Genomic DNA, 22,393 nt, shown 5'->3' on the forward strand with positions numbered 1-22,393 from the left:
ACGGATTCTGCCCGACAGCAACAAAACGGTCGAGGTTTTTCTTTTGTTCTCAAAATCACCCAGGCTTCATCTGGCCTGCAGGCCGCCAGTTTATCACCCCTGCTTTAGATCCGTTTTTTTTTTAATTGTTGATGCTGACAGACTCTTTGTTTGTGTCCACTGTCCAGACATCCAGAGAGATCAAGATTTCAGGAGCCATCGGGCCATGTGTGTCCCTCAACTCTAAAGGCCCCTGTGTCTCAGAGAACGTAAGTACTGTACCACTAGTAACTGTACACATACTCTATACCACAGTGCTTCTCACACATTTTCATGTCAAGTACACAGTACGTGTATGCCCATTTGAAATTTGCTTGTGCCAAGGACCCCCATGAGAGAAGATGTTTTGAAGACGGCTGATCTACAATCCTTTAAAGAAAGAAAAATAGTCAAATAAATTAAAATGTGGCGTGTTTAGAAAGTGTTTAAGCTTTTCCTCATTTTTCTGGGGACCTCCTGGAACCCCCTCAAGGACAGCTGGGGGATCCCGCGACCCCACTTTGAGAACCAGTGCTGTAGCAGACCAGTCGTAGTACAAATATAATAAAACCCAATGTGGTAGCAGTACTAGTACAACACTGTCTGTGATTTTCATGTTGCCATATTTGGTTTAGAAAAGCGCTTAGCCACAAGAGCTTTACAGTAGATTTTAGAGCCGCTATGGGTAGTTGTGAGGCCTGACGCATTGTGCCTCACAACACCCCTTCATCATCTGTTTTTATGTCTGGAGACGCCCGTCCAGGACAGGCCTCAGATCTGAACCTATTCTCCTGCAGGAGACTTGGCTCAGATCTGAACCTATTGGATTTGGCGTTAGGGACCCGTTGCGACCGCATGCCCTTGCTGACGTCGACCCCGAGTAGGGTTCGAACCCACAACCTTCAGCGCTGTTCAAAACTCCACAACAGCCTCTTGTGGCTCATTGCTTTAACGTAATTCCCCTGATTGAAGTGTGGAGTTTTGGTTGTAAAAGTTTGGTTTTGTTTTTTTTGCAGGAGATCGGAACTGGAGGAACCTGCCAGTGGAAGATCTGTGGACTGGACCCAACCACCACGCTGGCACTGTACTTTGAAGTAGTCAACCAGGTAATACACTATACCTTTTAACACAGATTTAACCACTTAAGCCCTATATACTTCATTGACCTATACTTGGCCCACCTCTTTTTCCTCTACACCAAATCTCTTTGCCGAAAATAGCCCATCTACAAGCTCACTATGGCCTCTTTTCCACAGGGGTTGAACAGGTTCCGTTCTTTTGTCCCGCCTAAAGAGTGTTTCCACTGAAAATGAATCGGTTCAGAACCCTAAAAGTTGGTTTGGAACTGAAACCAAAAAATACTTTGATTTCATCCATCCGCTTCAACCGCTTATTTTGAATCGGGTTGTGGTTGAAGATGGATGAAATCCAAGTATTTGGGGGATTTCTTAGTGCCATTTGAATTTCCCCTGTGAAATGGACACTTGGACCGGTCATATTTGACACAATGCTGGCCAGGCCTGTAATCGAACCTGGGGCACTGGGGACTCCTGCTCCCCAGGAGGGCTCTCTAACCACTCAGCTATGCCGCCCCCAAAGCATGGTTCTGCTTAAAACTGGTGGAAACGCAAGCAGGTTCACCGCATCTAGAACCAAACCAGTTCTAGAACCAAAGTTCTTTTTGTGGAAAAGAGGCTAATGTGTCACGTTGCGACACGGTGTGTGTGTGTGTGTGTGTGTGTGTGTGTGTGTGTGTGTGTGTGAGAGAGAAGTGTTAATCAGCCTCATACAATCTCACTGCTGGTGCAGTATCGTCTTTGTAACAGCAGGAGGCGTGCTGGGACAGCATATGTTCTATCAGTAGATGGTTGTGTTGTGTTGTGTTGTGTTGTGTTGTGACATGAACAATGAAATGACATGACACACTTGGAATCTGACATCATATTGTCACCATCAAAATGTGGTGTGAAAGAGGTCGGGGTTCAATCCCCGGCCCGAGTCATAAAAACGCTACCCAATGCCTCCCTGCTTGGCAGTCGGCAATCGGCATCAAGGGTTGGATTGTGGGTAAATCCCTGCGACATAGTGTCATGTCCAGGGGGTGTCAAAGTTCTCAGTCGCTTCGACTGATTTCAGTCATTTGGATTCCATAGAAGTCAGCATGTCTTCTATGGAAGCATGCCATGCACCGAAAATAGGCTATCTACAAGCTTACAACACGTGTTGTATTGTATGGATTATTTTCGGTTTACGGTATTCGTCATTTTTAAGATGAAAGCGTATTTGAAGTGGCCAAACCTGCAATAGACAGGGTTCCAACAGTCAAGGGATTCCTGGAAAAAAAAATTGAAATGACCTTTTCCAGGCCTGAAAAAAGTTTGAAATCAATCAAATGCTTTGGAAAATGTTTGGATATACATTGTTTTTGGCTATTGATTTCGTAATTTGTTCATAAAGAAACGTGTCCCAAACATCATGTGAAATACCTGTGGCCTAATGTGTACAGGACGTCACGTGACAAAAGGAATAGATCTACAAGCTAACAACGTGTTGCATCGTGATGCGTTGTTGGCTTGTAGATCTGTTCTTTATGTCACGTGACACCTTCTCTTGAGTCAGTCTTGTTGCATTGATGGCACACGCGTGTAAGTGCTCCATTATTGCACCGTATGATTGCTTTAGGCCTGGAAATGGTGTAAAATACTTTGGAAAAGTTTTGAAAATGCATTGTTACAAATGTGTGGGATCCCTGAATGTTCAATCATGTTCCAAAGGTTAACCCTCCTTTCATGCTGTTTCACAAATCTGCATATTAGGACTAGATAAGATATCAGATAAGGCCTGATAACATTCTTTCAGTGTTGAGATTGTTTTTTTTTTGCTTTAATCCATGGGGTGTACATAAAGCTGCCCCACGTTAAGCAAACAGAAAATAGGCTCCTGACCTACGGGAACCATTGGTTCCCAAGGCTACTACTACTTACTAGTGAGAATGAATCGACATGTTATGAGGTATATAAACATTGTAACAAAACCCATTTGGTTTAAAGGCTTTAATTGGCAAATTAAAATATATATATATATTCAAAGATTTGCATAGCATGAGCTTATATATCTGCTATTTTTAAATAGCCAAAGTTTAAAATGTGGTTAAAGTGGTTAAAATGAGTGACGCTATATTAACAACTTTTTGCTGAACCACTGCTCTAAACACTAGACATCTGCACCATGTCTGACTTATGTATATTCTATCAATAAATAGTATAAATGTAAAGTGTATCACCAGTGAATATATGCATGATATACATCTATCTTCAATGATTATATGATTACTGTAGATATTACGTACTCTGACTGTCAACAGTGAATATGATCATTAATAATATGTACAGTCTAAAACCGTCATTCTGCAGTATCTGGATACTAATATGTACAGTATATCAACAGTGAATATGAATATAATGAGTATTATATACAGTCTAGGAACAATGAAGGCATAGACAACAAGTTAACAGGCATCTGTTATGGCTTTTTAGTGTGCATCCCAGTATGTGTAAATGCACCAGAGTCCAGGAGTAATCCAAATACAAGAACGCTCGCCCCCAAAACACGCTTGCCCCGGGTCAAATCTATGGCTAAACCTATCCTTATTCATAAACATAACCTCAGTGAAACTATGCCTAAACCTAACCTTATTCCTAAACTTAACCTCAATAAAACAAATGCAAGAATACAAGAACCGCTGGGGGGTGAGTGGTCCGCGGAAGAAATGGGGCCGAGTGTGTTTTAGGCCGAGCGTTCCGGTTTCCGTAATCCCAGTCAGTAATCCCAGAGAACAGAGTGCAGTTCTTCAGCTCTCATTTGGGGGTCAGGCTTGGTTGTGGGGCATGATGGCTACTGACACAAAGGACCGTCTGGCACAGAGTCCGGTATAAGAAGTCCTGTTTGTCCTCTAGAAGTCCTGAATCAAGAATCACGAGGGGTTTATTTGTCACTCACTCACTTATACAGGCACAAGCAGGTACTAGAGTACCTATTTTTTATCTTCTACAATCTTGTCGTAGAGTCCTGTTTTGCAAGTCCTATTCTAGAATCATGTTCTAGAGTCGTGTTTTAGATTCGGGTTCTATTATAGGTCAGTGACGTGATGAAACACGTTTCCTTGAAGATGTCGTTGAGACGAATATGTTGGTTTATTCCCTGATGATGATGATGATGATGATGAACTGGATCAAAGAGTAGTAGTAGTCCACTTTCTGTGCTTATTCCTACTAACAACAACACTACATGTTTAGGGCAGTGGTGCTGACAGATTGATATGACAGGGTCATATCAATCTGTTTAGGGTTATGAAGATGAGGGTCAGTGGTCAGGGGTCAGGGGTGTCAAGGTTGGTGTCAGCCTGATGGGAGAGGATGGCGACGCCTGTAAGGACGCTGGTGTTATTTTGATGATGGGCGGGGCCGGAGGCGGGTCCGGTCCGGCTGGCCGCGGCAGCGGCGGCGGTAGTGACGTCGTCGACGTTTTTGCACTCTGACTGACCGAGTCCAGGTGGAAGGCGGAGCTAGGTGGGCAGGCCCCCGGACAAAACACCCGGCAGAGCTTAGATAGACTCCGCCTGAGAGCACACCTGTACCTACTGACAGAGATAGGGGTTCAACGATGAATACAACTAGAAAAAGAGGAAAGATCCGAGCAAAATAACGGAGGAGAGGGTGGAACATCTCCACTGTATCTGCTATTTCCACTATTAATCCACCTTTTTTTAAAGTATACAATTATTAAATATGCATGTTATTTGTCATCATCTGCCCTGTGCACCACATTTTTGTTTACAAAACCTAAAAGCCAAACAGAATTTTTCATTTATATGTTCCAAAAACGATTAAATTGTTAATTGCAATTATTTGAACGACAATTCATCGCCAAGTAAATGTCATAATGGTGACAACCCTCGCTGTCATGCTTACGTCTGTGCCATGGCGTTGATCCAGGGGTTGAGGGCAGCTGTAGACAGGGCCAGCCAGGTGGACAGAGCAGAGAGTAGCGGCGGAACGTCCTCTCCGCCCAGTGTCTCATAGAAACACACTGTGATGTACGGCAGCCAGCACACTAACAAACACACTGCAACGCAACACAAACGACACACTCACCTTTTAATTAAACATTTTGTTTTTCTTCTGAACCACTTAAAAGAGCACTTCATCCATGTTCAACCTTATCTTCATATGGTTGGCCCTTACTAATCTCCTTCTACTCACTCTGCTGCGTCTCATAGTTGGGACTATGGACGGGTCAGAAACCTGCCTACCAATGACATCATCAATGGGGTTTCCAAGCTAATACAAACTACAGCCTTTCTCCTCCTGAAAAGTTAGCATGCTGAAATAGAAGCCATTGTTCTTACATTAACCCATTAAGACCTGAGGCCGAGTCTAAAAATGTTTTCTAAATCCTAACGCTTTAAAAAATATGTATATATTCAAAGATTTGCACAAAAATAGCAGATCTACAAGCTCATAAAAATATTTTTGGGAAATGACCAAATCCGCCTACCGATGATGTCACTGGTAGGCAGGTTTCTGAACTGTCCACAGCCCACCTCTGAGACACGGAGTGTGTAAACAGAAATGGTCTTATAACGAGCATTAATGAGGACAAATATTTGAAGATGTTGAATATGGGTCAAGTGCTCCGTCAACTTACTTTACTTTATTGGTGATTAGTGTGGTGGGACTTTGATCACAATAAGACACCGGTGTTTCATTGAAATAGTTTTATTCTTCATGGGCGCGGTGCCTATGAGAGCTAATGTTAGATGTGTTGTCACTACAGGGTGTTTATGGCTTCTTCCAACCACTGTGCCTCTAATCTCTGTAATGAACACCTTCCTAGATGCTAGGATGTTCTGTACCTCGCTGTTGTCGGGCCCTTATCTCCATATTCTAACTTCTAGCGTCTTTTCGTAAATTAACGCCCTACTTGATCACACTACAGCGTCACACAAAAGTATCAAAAGTAGCAGATCTGCAAGCTCGAAGCGCGACACAAAGCCAAGCTTGTCGATCTGCTACTTGAGCTATTTTTGAATTTGAATCCTGAAAAGTCACAGTTTTGGACGTATGAGGTTTCCACCCGACAGAGACGACCTGCTAACAGCTCAAGCTCCTCCACTGCATGTGACCAGACCGGCTGCAACACTCAATAACACGCTTACTACAAAACTTGTTAAGATGTAACACTCGTTACGACACTCGTTAACATACAATGTTCGTTAACCTACAGCGCTCTTTAACATACAACACTCGTTAACATACAATGTTCGTTAACCTACAGCGCTCTTTAACATACAACACTCGTTAACATACAATGTTCGTTAACCTACAGCGCTCTTTAACATACAACACTCGTTAACATACAATGTTCGTTAACCTACAGCGCTCTTTAACATACAACACTCGATAACATACAATGTTCGTTAACCTACAGCGCTCTTTAACATACAACACTCGATAACATACAATGTTCGTTAACCTACAGCGCTCTTTAACATACAACACTCGTTAACATACAATGTTCGTTAACCTACAGCGCTCTTTAACATACAACACTCGTTAACATACAATGTTCGTTAACCTACAGCGCTCTTTAACATACAACACTCGATAACATACAATGTTCGTTAACCTACAGCGCTCTTTAACATACAACACTCGTTAACATACAATGTTCGTTAACCTACAGCGCTCTTTAACATACAACACTCGATAACATACAATGCCCGTTTACATACTCTACACCGCTCTTTAACATACGACACTCGTTAACATACAACACACAACTAAACAGATTAGTCTGTTCAACCTCTCAAGACCTGTTTTATATATTATTTCTACGTCGTGGAATTGTTACTTTTACTTATCTTCACTTACCACAGTGGTACTTCTTCCACCTCTGTGTTTGTCCCCCATACAAGAAACAATATTTTCCATGACGTTATGAAAATTGCATGGCAGCCGTTTGAGATTTTTTACGAGCAGAGATTAGCAGGAAGCAGCATGAAGGCCCTGTCTGTCCTGTGTAATGCCCAGTTAGCACACACACACAACGCTAAACCACAGCAACCATGGAACCTTGTTTGTTTTAGAAATGACTACATCTCTCTGGGTTAGATAGCATGCAGGCTGACATTAGACTACATCTCTCTGGGTTAGATAGCATACAGGCTGACATTAGTCTCTGTGTTCTGTTATGACAATAGTGATATTAATAATAATAATAATAATAGTGGGAATACTATATACAGTATTATATCAGTATGTCAGGTTAATAATTATCTCCTTTCCAAATGGCAATTTTTCTTCCCCTATGAAAGTCCTTAAATTAGCTTTACATTGCATTTGTCTTTGCCCTCATTTAGTATTTCTCAATATTGAAACCACGACTTGGTAGTCTCTCGTAGCCAGACAACTATTCCACAATCTCTGAATGCTATATAGAGTCTGGAACTACAACTCCCAAAATCCGAGAGAGGAAACTGGCACTTCCGTTCACGAAAATATATTTTAAAATATCTTTACACTTTACTTTTTAATTTCCATTTCTGCTAAGCAGAAAGCTATGTATCCTTAGATGATTTGTATTTATATTAGGATACATTTGCGCGACTGTAAAGACGAAACGGAAGTGGGGAGGAGGCTTCATATCCGCTTTATATTCTAATCATGATCAGAGCTTCCGAGTCCCAGACTGTACGACCGGAAACATTTGAAAATTGTGGGAGGCAACAGTCTGGTAACGTGAGACTAACGACTTGGCGACAGTACTTGCAGCCGACTTGGGCCAACATGACATGATGTCCGTCGATTGGTCATGATGATGTCACCCTGACAACCATAATAAAACACTGACTGACCATCCCCTCGGACTGTAGGATCTAATCATAGCCTCTCTGGGAGATGGGATCCGTACATGTAGGTGCGCTCGCCCACTTCACCCCTGTATGCAGAGCACAAGAAACTACCTGCATTTGTATGGGTAAAGCTTCTAAAAGACATTAACCACCAAAAACAAAGATATTTTTTGGGGGGATTAGGTCTTTTTTAAATTGAAGTGAAATGGAAACTGACCAGAGGTGGCCACCATCACCACGGAGCTCCTGAAGTAGTTGTTGGCGGGAACGTAGAAACAATGCTGGTCGTTGCACATGAACGTCCCTCGCCTCACCTGCTTCCTGGCCACGTAGACGATGTACCCGTAGAGGGCGCACATGAGCAGGATGGGAGCCATGATCCCCAGGACCATGAAGGTCACGTTGAAGGCCCTGTAGGTAGAGATGTACTGATACCAGATTCCCATACCTATAACTTGCGTATCGGTCTATACCGAGTACCTATCCCATACCCGTGTGTAATTAAAAGATCACACCCAGTGTGAAGTGGGCGGTGTGGTCACAGTGGTCATCACAGTGATGGAAGTTCACTAACTTAAAAAAAATCACACCCTGTGTGAAGTGGGCGGTGTCTTGCTAGCTAATCACAATACTGAATGGAGTCGATCAATCATGTACAAAAGATAAATACATTTATTGAAACACTCTTTATGATGGACAAAACCATAACTTGAAAAAAACCATGTATGGTTTTTTTCAAGTTATGGTTGCTTATATAGGGCTATGCACATGTTAGTAGGGGGTACTAAGCACAAAAAATGGCCAAATCGTTACGCGGCGGATAAAAGCATGAAATTTGATACAGATGTCCCTTGGGTCCTCCTAAAACATCCTAGAAGGGGTGCCCAAAAAAATCTTAAACAGGAAGTGACTTATGGACAAAATTCAAAATGGCCACCTAAACTGTTGACCGTTGACTCAAAAGACACCAAAAGAATCTCCAAAAAGCATAAAATTTGGCACATATGTCCCTTGGGTCATCCTAAGACATCCTAGAAGGGGTGCCCAAAGGAATCTGAAACAGGAAGTGAGTTATTGACTAAATTGAAAATGGCCGCCTAGTGTTGTCGATTGACTCAAAAGACAACTAAAGAATCTCATAAAAGCATACAATTTGGCACACATATCTTTTTGGTCATCCTAAGACATCCTAGAAGGGGTGCCCAAAGAAATCTTAAGCAGGAACTGAGTTATTGACTAAATTGAAAATGGCCGCCTACAGTGTTATCTATTGACTCAAAAGACAACTAAAGAATCTCATAAAAGCATACAATTTGGCATACATGTCCCTTGGGTCATCCCAAGACATCCCAGAAGGGGTGCCCAAAAAAATCTTAAACAGGAAGTGAGTCATTGACAAAATTGAAAATGACCGCCTACAGTGTTGTCGATTGACTCAAAAGACAACTAAAGAATCTCATAATGGCATACATGTCCCTTGGGTCATCCTAAGACATCCTAGAAGGGGTGCCTGAAATTATCTGAAACAGGAAGTGAGTTATTGACTAAATTGAAAATGGCTGTGTACAGTCTTGACAGATGATGCAAAAGACACTCATAAAAAATAATCTCATAAAAGCATGAAATTTGGTACAAATGTCCCTTGGGTGATCTGAATGCATCCTAAGGGGTGCCAAAAAAAGTTTGAATAGTCTCTCAATGGAAAACACTCCTCCCACACAGGCTGCACTGCTACAATATTCAAATCGAGCAGCCAATCTAGCATTTGGTCCAGAAGCCTGAAAGCTATGCAATCTCTACCATCTCCTGACAAATAAATTAAAGTCGCTGATTCGTGGACACCTTTATGGACACTCTTGCCAGAGGCTGCTTAAGTTTGTAGAGAACTCAAGTGTGGCTGCAAAGCTGAGCCCTTCTGTTCGAGAAAGTGTAGATGCCGGGATGCTGGGTTACCTTGCAGAGCATTATGCCAATGTGCTGGTAATTGCGAAATGGAACACATGAATACATGTAGTTACTAAACACTAATCACAAAAAAACAGTAATGATCAAGAAGAAAATACATGAGAAGATAGAGTGTAAAACAAGCAAGAAGATGTAGAGTGCAAAATAAATAAGATGCAGAGAGTAAAATAAGAATATGCAGAGTAAGATAAGATGCAGAGTAAAATAAATGAGAATATGCAGAGAGTTAGATAAATAAAGAAGATTCAAAGAGTACAATAAAAAAATTATGCAGAAAGTAAAATAAATAAGTGATGTAGAAATGAAAACAGAAGGTAGACTACAAAATACGGCAAGTTATGCACTGCATAACCTGTCGTATTGAGTCTGCATAATATGCAGACTGCCATGGTGTCACAGTCCGCTCCTCGGGCTGTGGACGATGACTTTATTATTCGGACCTTGAATGCCCTTATATGGTGTTGGACTCCTATGGGCTGTTCTTTAGGCCTGGTTAGGCCGTTCTTTATATTCTGCATTTGTATTGTAACTCTGTTGCCCTGGCCTTGGTTTTCCGTACTCTTGTTTTGTAGTAGTGTTTCCTGTCTGCCTTGTTTACTGTTTCCTGTCTTGTCTCACCTCCCTGTGATTATTGTAAACCTAGTCACCTGTGCTCCTTGCCTGTTAGCCTATCCTGTGTTGATTGCCTGTTGTGTTCACCTGCGTCCTGTTAATCCCCTGTCTATTTAAGTCCTGTGTTTGATTCAGTTCCCTGTTGGTTCGTTGCTTACAGTCGTGTGAGTTATTTGTTAGTCCTTGCCTAGTTGATGCTTTGTACTTAGTTCACCTAGCTTTCCCAGTTTAGTTTCCCCTGTACGTCCTCCTTATTCTGACTGCTTACTTGTGTATCGACTCTGCCTGTACCTGGACTTTGATTACTGCCTACTCCCTTTGTTTGGTGTTAATAAACACTTTAATTTGAGCTACGCTGCCTCTGCCTCTCATCTTGCACTTGGGTCCTACACCTCCAGAACCACACCGTGACACATGGTCAACTGTTTAAACAGCCATTTAGAATTTCTTCAACATGGTCCCTTCCTAAAAAGTTTAATAAACAAGCAAACAAATAAATAACCCCTTCTAGGATATATTAAGAAGCACTCAATGTACGTACCAAATTATACACTTTTATGACGTCCCCTTATGTTTTCTTTTGTGTCAACTGCTTTTAGGCGGTCACTTCCTGTTTAAAACCTTTTTGGGCACCCCTTGTAGGATGCGTTCAGATCACCCAAGGGACATTTGTACCACATTTCATGCTTTTATGAGATTCTGTAGGTATCTTGCATCATCTTTCAACACATTAGGCGGCCATTTTCAATTTAGTCAATAACTCACTTCCTGTTTCAGATTATTTTTGGCACCCCTTCTAGGATGTGTTAGGATGACCCAAGGGACATATGTGCCAAATTGTATACTTTTTGGAGATTCTATAGGCTTTTTGAGTCAATCGCCAACACTGTAGGCGGCCATTTTCAATTTAGTCAATAACTCACTTCCTGTTGAAGACTTTTTTGGGCACCCCTTCTAGGATGTCTTAGGATGACCCAAGGGACATGTGTGACGCATTTTATACTTTTTGGAGATTCTTTAGTTGTCTTTTGAGTCAATCGACAACACTAGGCGGCCATTTTCAATTTGGTCAATAACTCACTTCCTGTTTCAGATTTTTTTGGGCTCCCCTTCTAGGATGTCTTAGGATGACCCAAAGGACATGTGTGCCACATTTTATGCTTTTTGGAGATTATTTTGGTGTCTTTTGAGTCAACGGTCAACAGTTTAGGTGGCCATTTTGGATTTTGTCCATAACTCACTTCCTGTTTAAGATTTTTTTGGGCACCCCTTCTAGGATGTTTTAGGATGACCCAAGGGACATCTGTATCAAATTTCATGCTTTTATCCGCCGCGTAACGATTTTTCACTTAGTACCCCCTACTATGTGTCATGTGACACTGGCCAATCACAGTCCTGAATAGATTGTGATTGGCCAATCACAGCGCAGGATAATTGTACATTTTTCCAAATCTCACTTATAGGGGCGGTTTCACCGCCCAAAAACATAAATGTGTTTTTTTTAAGTGCATAGTCCTATTTATAGGGCTATGCACATGTGTCATGTTTCACTAGCCAATCACAGTCCTGAATAGACTGTGATTGGCCAATCACGGTGCAGGGTTAGGGGGGTACACTGGTGGCCAATCACAGCGCAGGGTTGGGGGGGTGCAATCGATGTCGATGTCCAAACCTCACATATAGGGGCGGTTTCACCGCCCAAAAATAATCTAGGACAGTGGTTCTCCAGGGACACTCAGGGTACCTTGAGGGGGTTCCAATTGGACCCTTAGAGGTCTGTAACTCTTGAGTGTACAAATGGAAGCAATTGGACCCTACAGGTCCATTTGGTTTAATTTATGGGGGTCCTTGAAATAAAAAAGAAACCACTGATCTAGGAATAGATAAAAATGCCATTAATAATTGTTAAAGTGCAGCTGCAAGTTGGTAAAATAATAATCCCTCAAGACGGGTTCAGTTTAGCAAATTCAAACAAAAAAAGACGACAACAAATACATATTTTTTGCCGATGGGTTCCCAGATTGGTAAAATAGTATAAAACAGTCGTGCAACATCAACAAAATTAAAAATATTACTGTAGATGAAATATCATGATGTGATAAATTACATGCCATGGTCTAGAATGACATAGACTGGCATACTCGCCGATACCTGCATTTTAGGCAGTTATCGGTAGCTTTTCCGGTACCGGTATCGGAAACCGCTCTTACCTGTAGGCCGGCCGGAAGCTGGGAGCGCACAGGAACCGGGCGGGGCTGTAGACGTAGCGGCCGCCCACGCCCATCAGGGGCAGCGCCGCCGCCACCAGGCACGGCGCCCACGCTGTGGCCAGCACGCCGCGCGTCCGCCGCACCGTGCACAGCGACTGGAAGCGCAGGGCGAAGCAGATCTCGGTGAACTTGTGGACGGTGGACCACGCCACGGACTGCACGGACGCCGTCTGGAGCAGCAGGTAGAGGAAGCCGCTGCCCTGGCACAGGGCGCCCTCGCTGGGGTAGCCCGACGCCCGGCGGAACAGGGCGTTGTGGGCCCCGAAGGGCAGCGCCGACAGGCCCAGGGCCAGGTCACACAGGCTGAAGCTGAGGGTCAGACCCAGCGTGTCGCTGTGCAGGTCCCTGTTGAGAAGCAGGACCAATAGCAGAACCACGTTCCCACACACCGAACACACACCGGACAGCAGCATCAGGCCTGCGTAGAAGAGGGGGGCAACCGTTAGTTCAACTGATCGACTTTGATCGATCATAGAAAATGATTGATTCAAATAAAAATGATCTATGTTACTGGCCAAGGCAAGCATTTTAAAAAATACCAAAAAATCATTTAGTCAATGATAAAAAATACATTAGAGGTTTTTCCACAATGAGCCATTGATATATGTAATGAATAACAATTATTGTTTATTTGTAAAGTAATCAATTGAATAGCTACCTGCATAGACCAGTGGAACCACTGACTCCATACTGGACAACCTGGAGCTCACTGACCCCAGAACAGCTGTATGGAAACAACCCATGTGTCAACATCTGATAATATCTGCTTTATAACTGACCCCAGAACAGCTGTATGGAAACCAAGGGCGTATCGTCATTGGGGCCAACGAGGCCATGGCTCGGTCTGTAAAACCCTGCTACCCCAGGGGGAAAAAAACAAAAAATCAACTTAACAACATTAGCATCCCCTCCCCCTGTTCTGTTGTAGCCAACCACAGAAAGTCGCCTTTGTTTTCAAATCGGGCTTATTTGCATTCGGCCGAATTGTTAATGGGTGGCCATTAAAAAACGGTTTCCCCGTCAAACCGGTTCTCTTGCCAGGTAAACAGTATAAAGAGGGGCCATAAATAGCTCCACATTTAGAGTCTACTACTCTACAACATGAAGGAGCCACCAACCAAAAAACGATTCGTCCAGAGCAGCATGCTACTACACTTCACCGCCAGCTCCAGCAAGACGCCAGCAAAGGAGGACAGCAGCAGTGCCAGGACACCAGCGCTCATCACCGTGCCAGCGGTGATGGGGGGCCAGTGGGGCCACAACCAGCAGCCACCACAATGCCAGACCCTCCACCACCAGCAACCATCGCCGCGGCCAGCAGCACCACACCACAGTGCACCACACCAGTGCGCTCCCCGGAAACTATAGATTTGATAGAGGATCTTAAAGCTAATCTGTCTGATATAAGGTCCAAGGACGAATCCCGCCTCGGATGCCCGGCCATCCTGGCCGCAACAAATGCTATAATGACTGATAATGCTCTTGATAAGTGGGATGTAAATCAAATTGTGTCAGCCCGAAAACGTTTTGTTCCCACTCGATTTGAGCACAGTGTTATTACTACTTCGCTGGGAAAGCGAACAAGAGTCAGGTGTGACAAGGATTTACGCATCATTTTAAACCAGATTGTAGACTGTCAACTTGGTGAGTTGAATGCCAGGCTCCAAAAAGACTCTTATGGTTTCATGACATCTGCTAGTGTGTTCCTAACAACTCCCCGTGCTGATGCAACTGAAATGGTAAAAACTCTCAATGTCTCTGGCAGTGTTTTTGGTGTAACGGTTAAAGAACAGCAGCTTCATTCATTTTGGACCCACCTTGCAACCAAAGAAAGCAGGGATGAAAAATTTGACACACTAATTAAGGTTTTGGATGCGTGCCCAGCTAGCACCTTCTCCAGTGTCCACTGTTTCTTAAACGCATTGATAACAATGTTTGCACTGCAGTGCACTGTATTTGATTTGTTAACTTTGCTGTTGTAAATACACTTTTGAGAATGTATTCACGTTTCTCTCTCTTGCGTTAACGCTGCAAATTTGCGATGGTAATTCTCAATTGGGGGGGGGGGGGGGGTGTTTAAGAATCTGGCCCGGTCCACGTTAGAACCCACCATACGCTACTGATGGAAACAACCCATGTGTCAACATCTGTTAACATCTGCTTTATAACTGACCTCAGCACAACATGTGTCAACATCTGCTTTATAACTGACCTCAGCACAACATGTGTTAACATCTGCTTTATAACTGACCTCAGCACAACATGTGTTAACATCTGCTTTATAACTGACCTCATCACAACATGTGTTAACTTCTGCTTTATAACTGACCTCAGCACAACATGTGTTAACTTCTGCTTTATAACTGACCTCAGCACAACATGTGTTAACTTCTGCTTTATAACTGACCTCAGCACAACATGTGTTAACTTCTGCTTTATAACTGACCTCAGCACAACATGTGTCAACATCTGCTTTATAACTGACCTCAGCACAACATGTGTTAACTTCTGTTTATAACTGACCTCAGCACAACATGTGTTAACTTCTGCTTTATAACTGACCTCAGCACAACATGTGTTAACATCTGCTTTATAACTGACCTCAGCACAACATGTGTTAACTTCTGCTTTATAACTGACCTCAGCACAACATGTGTTAACATCTGCTTTATTACTGACCTCAGCACAACATGTGTTAACATCTGCTTTATAACTGACCTCAGCACAACATGTGTCAACATCTGCTTTATAACTGACCTCAGCACAACATGTGTCAACATCTGCTTTATAACTGACCTCAGCACAACATGTGTTAACATCTGCTTTATAACTGACCTCAGCACAACATGTGTTAGGCTAACTGAATATTCAGTTTCTACCAGACATTTAAAACAATCCATTCAAATTGTTTATTGTTATAAAATAATATAGAAATATCGTCACCACCTTTTTAATAATTACTTTTGTGCCAAGTAGTAGTAATAAGAGTAGTATTAGTAATACTACTACTAATAATAATGGTTATAATAATGATAAGTGAAAACAAAAAAGCAGTAGTAATAGTAATAATAATAATGATAACAATAAAAGTTGTAGTATTACTACTAGTATTAGTATTACTACTACTACTAATACAATGTAGTTGTAGTAATGGTAATAATCTAAAAATGAAATACTTGCTGAAACATCCTCGTAATCCTCAAAATACTCTTCTCCGCTTCAGATGAACTCCTGTTTGTTCCCTGTGTGTGTGTGTGTGTGTGTGTGTGTGTGTGTGTGTGTGTGTGTGTGTGTGTGTGTACACACTGTGAGTGATTAAGTAATTCTCTGGAGGTGCTGTTGTCATGGTACATCTGTCAGTCACCTGCTGTGACAATGGAGGGATACACACACACACACACACACACACACACACACACACACACACACTCACACTCACACAAATCCATGTCATTGTGTTTAACCACTACTTAGGCTATGTTACCTCAACCTCTCCATTCCTCTAACATCTATTTCTCTCTGTCGTTATCTAATTTTGCCTGTTTACAAACAAGCCCAAAGTCGCTTATAATAAGCAGACCTGGAAACACTTGCAAAATCTTGCAGGCCAGCTCTAAGGCATTAGCACAACAACGTGCGCATTGGCCGTGTGTGTGTGTGTGTGTGTGTTCGTTCCACCTTTTGAAAAGCTCTGGATGTATTATTTTATTTTCATCTCCCCCTCCATATAAAGCATCTTTGGGTACTTAGAAAAGCACTGTATACATTTGAGATATTATTATTATTATCTACATACAAATGTATCGATATTACTATTAAATTTAGGAAACGTTCTGAGATTATCCGACTGTAACTAACTTTACTACGCTTGTGTGTGTGTGTGTGTGTGTGTGTGTGTGTGTGTGTGTGTGTGTGTGTGTGTGTGTGTGTGTGTGTGTGTGTGTAGCACAACGCTCCTATCCCTCAGGGAGGTCGGGGGGCCGTCCAGTTTGTCACCCAATACCAACACTCCTCTGGACAGAGACGAATCAGAGTCTCTACTGTCGCCAGGAAGTAAGTACTACTGCTGCTGCTATAGTCTCCCCGCTTCCGTATCGTCTTTACAGTCGCGCAAATTTGTCCTAATGTAAATCAAAATAATCGAAGCATATATAGCTTGGTGTTTCAGAAATGGAAATCATAAAACAGGATTAGCGCAGTTGAAGTGGTCAAACTAGCAATATGTTCAGAAGTATCTTCCATAAAACCCTAATGGTCTCGCATAGTCCATAAAAGCAAAGGTTAAAGCCTCCAATCTGTGATTTCTTCCCCCTGGTTGGCAGTATGTAGAGCAGCAAGAACAATATTACTAAAAACATCATAATTTTACATATTGTAAAATTGATTGTTTAGGAAACAGCACTAGTGTGTGTGTGGGGGGGGGGGCTTCTTTCACGCTGTTTCACAAATCGCACTTTAGCACTGAAAATGTTCGCGAGGTTCGCAGTCGCGAGATTTTATTTTTGCTTTCATCCATGAGTTCTTCCGTCAACAGATGCTTAATGTAAACAACCCACAGAAACAAAACAAATGGTAATTAGTGTCCTATCTTCACGAGGTGTAGATGGTTGTAAAGTGTGCAGCTGATAGCACAAAGGAGGCCTTTGGACAGGAAATGTCCATCTAGATAAGAGAGACGAGGGGGGGGAGGTTCAGACATATTGGAGGGGGGCCGTAAACTGGTTTATTTGATGCTGTAGGTAAAGACTGCTGACACACTCGACTAAAGATTAAAACAAAAATGTGTAATTAAAGCTGTCCGCCTTTTTTTTTTTTAAAGAAAAAGCACTGTCTAGAGTGTCTTTTTCCTTTAGAACTAAAAAACTAAAGCGGGGATTGTATTTTGTTTACATAACCTCATCAGCTTGGAGTTGGACTAGGAGCTCTGCATTCGTCTGTATTTTAGCCTTAAAGGTTTAGTTCAGATTTTTGGAGTATTTTCTGTAGGAAATACTTACCATTAATGTAGTGGTTGCAAAGGTATTAATTGATTGCCCGAGTCCCGTGGTCCGAGTTCTGGTCCGGTTCTGATAAATATGAAGTACGGTAGTTCCGGTAGATTAGTAGATTTGGTGGGGGCCACTCATTAAAAATAAATTAATAAAAAAAACTAGCATCATTTGTATTGTTGACCTATTTCTACCATATATTGCAGGTTTCGTTCAACTCCGACGCCTCTGTCACATGGTACTATTTTTTGTGTCCAGAATCACTGCGCTGCGGCAGCCTGCTCACTCACAAAATATATGACACAAAAACCTGCACTATATGGTAGAAATAGGTCAACAATACAAATGACGCTAGTTTTTTTTATTCATTTATTTTTAATGAGCGGCCCCCACCAAATCTACCAGAACTACTTCATATTCATCAGAACCGGACCAGAACCGGACCAGAACTCGGACCACGGGTCTCGGGCAATCAATTAATACCTTTGCAACCACTACATTAATGGTAAGTATTTCCTACAGAAAATACTCAAAAAATCTGAACTAACCCTTTAAGTATTTTATCTAATGTCCTATATCGGACAGAAGTTGCACGTTGCTTTTTCTTTGAAGGACAATTTTGTTTTTTTTACAACAAGGGTTATTTTATTAGTTTGTAATGATAATAATTAAAAGATGAGTTTAAAATTAATATGTTTTAATTGCTTTCTTTTGTTGTAGCGATTTTTAACCTGGGGGCGGGGGCATTCGGGTAATTGTAAAAAAAAAAAGCATTTTGTATACAAACAATAAGCCAGCAATTTTTTGTCTCTGCAAGGCCGAAGGCACCCAAATTCTTCACATCGCTCTGTTATAGCAGGAGGCCGAAAACACTTTTTTTTTTATTACTCCTACGAATTTTGTTAAAACATCACGCAAATCGGTACACACTGGCCCTCATTTATCAACGCAGCGTATAAACCGGCTTATATTTTTCCATATATTCGGCCGTACACCAACGTCGAAGTCACATTTATCAACGAATCCTACACAGCCAATCCTGGCGTACATCAGGTCGGAGCTTTGATAAATCTCAAGTCTGAAAACGAGCGTCATTTAAATAACACGCCCTTAAATATTCTCAAAACGCCCAGATTTTACGACATGAAGAAGAACCAGAATACGACCAAAGACATCAAAAGCCAATAAGAAAGAGTTTCCCCCGATCGCCTCGCCTCGCTGCCTGTCAAGTCACACACACACACACGCCTCTCTCTCTCTCTCTCTCTCTCTCTCTCACTCACTCACTCACACACACACACACACACACACACACACACACACACACACACACACACACACACACACACACGCCCAACTGTGTCTTTCATGTAATCCGTAGCGGTACAATCTTTGTCACATAGGCTTGTAGCCTACATGAATGACATGTTATGATACCAATCACATCACCATGAATGGAATACGTTTGTATATTAATTTATTTAACTTATACCGAGCAGTGCACAAGCAGTCATGTAGGATATTCCCCGTGAGACTCGGACGGGCGGCAGTGATTCGGCGGCAGTGATTCCGCCACGTTAATAAGAGATTGGAGCGTCGGGTTTATATCGTTAACCCAGCCAGGTTGTAGTCTTCAAAACTCTCTATGACATAACTCTATAACATAGGACAAGCTACTGTAAGTTTGTACACCTTACTGTCCATGAAAAGATCGTCGGGAGTCCCGAAAATGCGCTCGCAGAAGCGCTGTATATTTTGAAAATAGCAGATCTACAAGCTCACAACGCGTCGCGATGCGACCCGTTTTTTAGCTTAGATCTGCTATTTTAACATAGCCAATGCGACTGAATGACTGTTAAAGCAGTTTGTTTAAATTACTTTATAAAATGTTATATTTTCACAGGGATTATTTATTAGTGTAGATATACATTTAGGAGTGGATTATGTGTCCAGATGCCTGTCAGACAGTCAGACAATGCTGCTCCGCAGGTCTAGAATGGAATAAACGGGCGCAGCCAACGTCAACAACTGGTCTCGACCAGACGTGAGATTTCAGCTTATGGTAGGATGAAGCCCACGTCAGGATATATTGATAAATGCCGAAAGGTGCGGTGATCTCGCCGTACGCCCATTATTTGGGCTGCACCGCGTTGATAAATGAGGGCCAGTATCTCTATAGTCATGTGATCAAGACAGATCTGTTGGATTTTTCATATTCCATCCTGCTAAGATTGGCTTCCAAAGTTTGGAAGCCAATCCGTGAAACTTTGCACACACATCCCCACTAGGCCAAGGAAGAAATGCCACAGAATGCTGATTTGAAAAATCACTTTTTTTTTTAACTCATCTTTTAATTATTATCATTACAAACTAATAAAAGAACAACTGTTTTGGTGTTTGTAAAAACACCAAAGTTGTCCTTTAAGCCCTATATATCGTTATCGTAAGACGAATAGCAAAAATTGCTGGAAATCTTTGAAGGTTTTCACTTATAATGGACCTGCACAAAATAGGGGTGCCAGGTTTAAAGAGTTTAATCCCCTCTCTCTCTCTCCGTCTTTCTCTCTCTCTCTCTCTCTCTCTGTCTCTCTAGCTGGGCAGATGCACAGACTCAGATTCAGAACATCGCCGCGTCGTTTGACCAGGAGGCGGCGGCCATCTTGATGGCCCGCCTGGCGGTGTACCGGGCCGAGACGGAGGAAGGACCAGATGTACTGAGATGGCTGGACAGACAACTGATTAGACTGGTACACACACACACACACACACACACACACACACACACACACACACACACACACACGCACACGCACATGTAGTACTAGTTGTTCTCAAACTTTTACATTTCACGGACCCCCTTGTCTGACAGTGTACAAATGGAACCAAATTGTTCATTTGGTTCCATTTGTCAATTTAGAATCCCCTCAAGGACCTGGAAATATACACAGTCATACTGTGTAACTTTTTCAATTAAACAAAAGTTATTTTTGATATAATCTTTCACTAATATATTTTTCACAATAACCATTCCACATAATTGTTATGTTTTTTTGGCAACTTCTCTAAACATTATTTTAGTTGCGCATGCCAAATTGACGCAGGTACCGGAAATCTATTTATCTAATCATTTAAAAATCTATGCGTACCTTTTCTGACAACGTTGTTATTGCTTCCCAAAATATCATTGGTGCTAGTGTCCTGCAAAATTTGTTTTGGAGCGGTGCGTCCATGTTTTTGTTTCGAAATGAATTCTGGACAACAGACAACAGAGGTGTCACCACAAAGACTACTAGAATGAATGTTAGACTTTAACTCAGGGATCCTTTAGGATTTTAACGGTTCCGCATCCCAACCCTAATAATAAGTAGTAGGTAATTGATTGATTGATTGAATATTTTATTAGCCAGAAATGTAAAAACAGCACAAGTACAGTTAATAACACTTTGTCTAAAAGGTCCTTCCAAAAAAGTCCTTGCGGTCTTGTTTCCATTGAGGTCCTTGGTATTCAATTCATAAACATATATAGTAGCACCAAACAGTTCAATATCATCACAAAAATACAGAAAAATAACACTATATGTACAGAGTCGGAAAAAACAATGCCCCCCATTGTTTTTTCCGACTCTGTACATATTGATGAGAGTCATAGCAAAGGGCGGGGGGGGGGTCGTCTGTCTAACGGTGAGTTTTCAGACAATGGGGTGACTGTAGTGCGGAGGTCTGATGTTATTTGATTTGTTTGTTTCTTTTCAGTGTCAGAAGTTCGGAGACTATCATAAAGACGACCCAAACTCCTTCAGGTTCTCTGAAACCTTCTCTCTCTATCCACAGGTACCCACTTTACCTCAATCATATACTTATTACTATTATACTATTATCACAGTACTGTGCTCTGTCTACCTTGTACAAACTGCTTCCGTCATACAAATAATCCCAGTAGAGCAGTGGTTTTCAACCCTTTTCATATCAAGGTCCATTATTTATTCTGCTTTTGAGCCACAGATCCACCGTTTGATGAGATTTAGCCTCTCAGACGCAAGGCTTAGAATATTTTGTTGTCGTTGGATAAGATTTTGTCCACAATTCCATCCATGCTGTATTGATGTTATACCATAGGAGAGATAACTCCTATGGTACAAAATAACAATTATTTCATTAAGTAATGCAGATGTGTAACAATAGTTTAACTCTTGAGAGCGTAAAATGTTTCATTTTACACTCTCAAGAGTTAAAGTTCTATAAGAGTCCATTTGGTTACCAACTCTCCATCATTTAGCTGGGGACCACCTGGAACCCCCTCAAGGACCGTTCGGGCTCACTCGAACTCGCCACCTGATTGGCCAACTGTCGCTGTCAATCACAGAACTATGAGCGACTACGCTGATAGGCTCGTCCATTTGGTGTACGGGCTAGAAACGCCCAGACAAGCCTTCAGGCCAGACTCACTCCTGAAATCAAATGGAAAATGGAAATGAGATTTCCGGAGGGAAGGTTTACCAGGCTATCTGTAGAGCACCTTTCTTACATAGACTGTCTACTTAGACATGTATTACGCGTTGTTGTTATCGTTAATGTATTGTATGAATAACGTCTACTGTTGTACTGGACAATCCTGTCTCAACATCCTT

At 42.0% G+C, this 22,393-nt stretch overlaps 2 protein-coding genes across 3 annotated transcripts in view; one reads left to right on the forward strand and one right to left on the reverse strand.

Annotated features, from left to right (window-relative positions):
* sec23a (Sec23 homolog A, coat complex II component) overlaps positions 1–22,393 on the forward strand; it is a 39,640-nt gene that overhangs the window by 10,418 nt on the left and 6,829 nt on the right. For both annotated transcript variants that reach the window (XR_013932162.1, XM_080414755.1), the window contains exons 11-15: positions 168–248; positions 1,035–1,124; positions 16,724–16,830; positions 20,359–20,512; positions 21,519–21,596. Coding sequence is in view for 1 of the 2 variants with exons in the window: in XM_080414755.1 (XP_080270881.1) it covers positions 168–248; positions 1,035–1,124; positions 16,724–16,830; positions 20,359–20,512; positions 21,519–21,596 (510 nt within the window). In the remaining variant the exon portion in view is untranslated. The remainder of the gene's footprint in view (positions 1–167; positions 249–1,034; positions 1,125–16,723; positions 16,831–20,358; positions 20,513–21,518; positions 21,597–22,393) is intronic.
* On the reverse strand, positions 4,979–13,250 carry LOC308074085 (histamine H2 receptor; the record flags this gene model as incomplete). Its single annotated transcript, XM_080413419.1, has 3 exons — positions 4,979–5,142; positions 8,148–8,341; positions 12,718–13,250. The coding sequence occupies 3 exons, from the start codon at positions 13,248–13,250 to the stop codon at positions 4,985–4,987; spliced, it is 885 nt and encodes a 294-aa protein (XP_080269545.1). The 3' UTR covers positions 4,979–4,984.

Source organism: Gymnoscopelus braueri, assembly GCF_963280865.1.
Source record: "Gymnoscopelus braueri genome assembly, chromosome: 19".
Lineage (NCBI taxonomy): Eukaryota > Metazoa > Chordata > Actinopteri > Myctophiformes > Myctophidae > Gymnoscopelus > Gymnoscopelus braueri.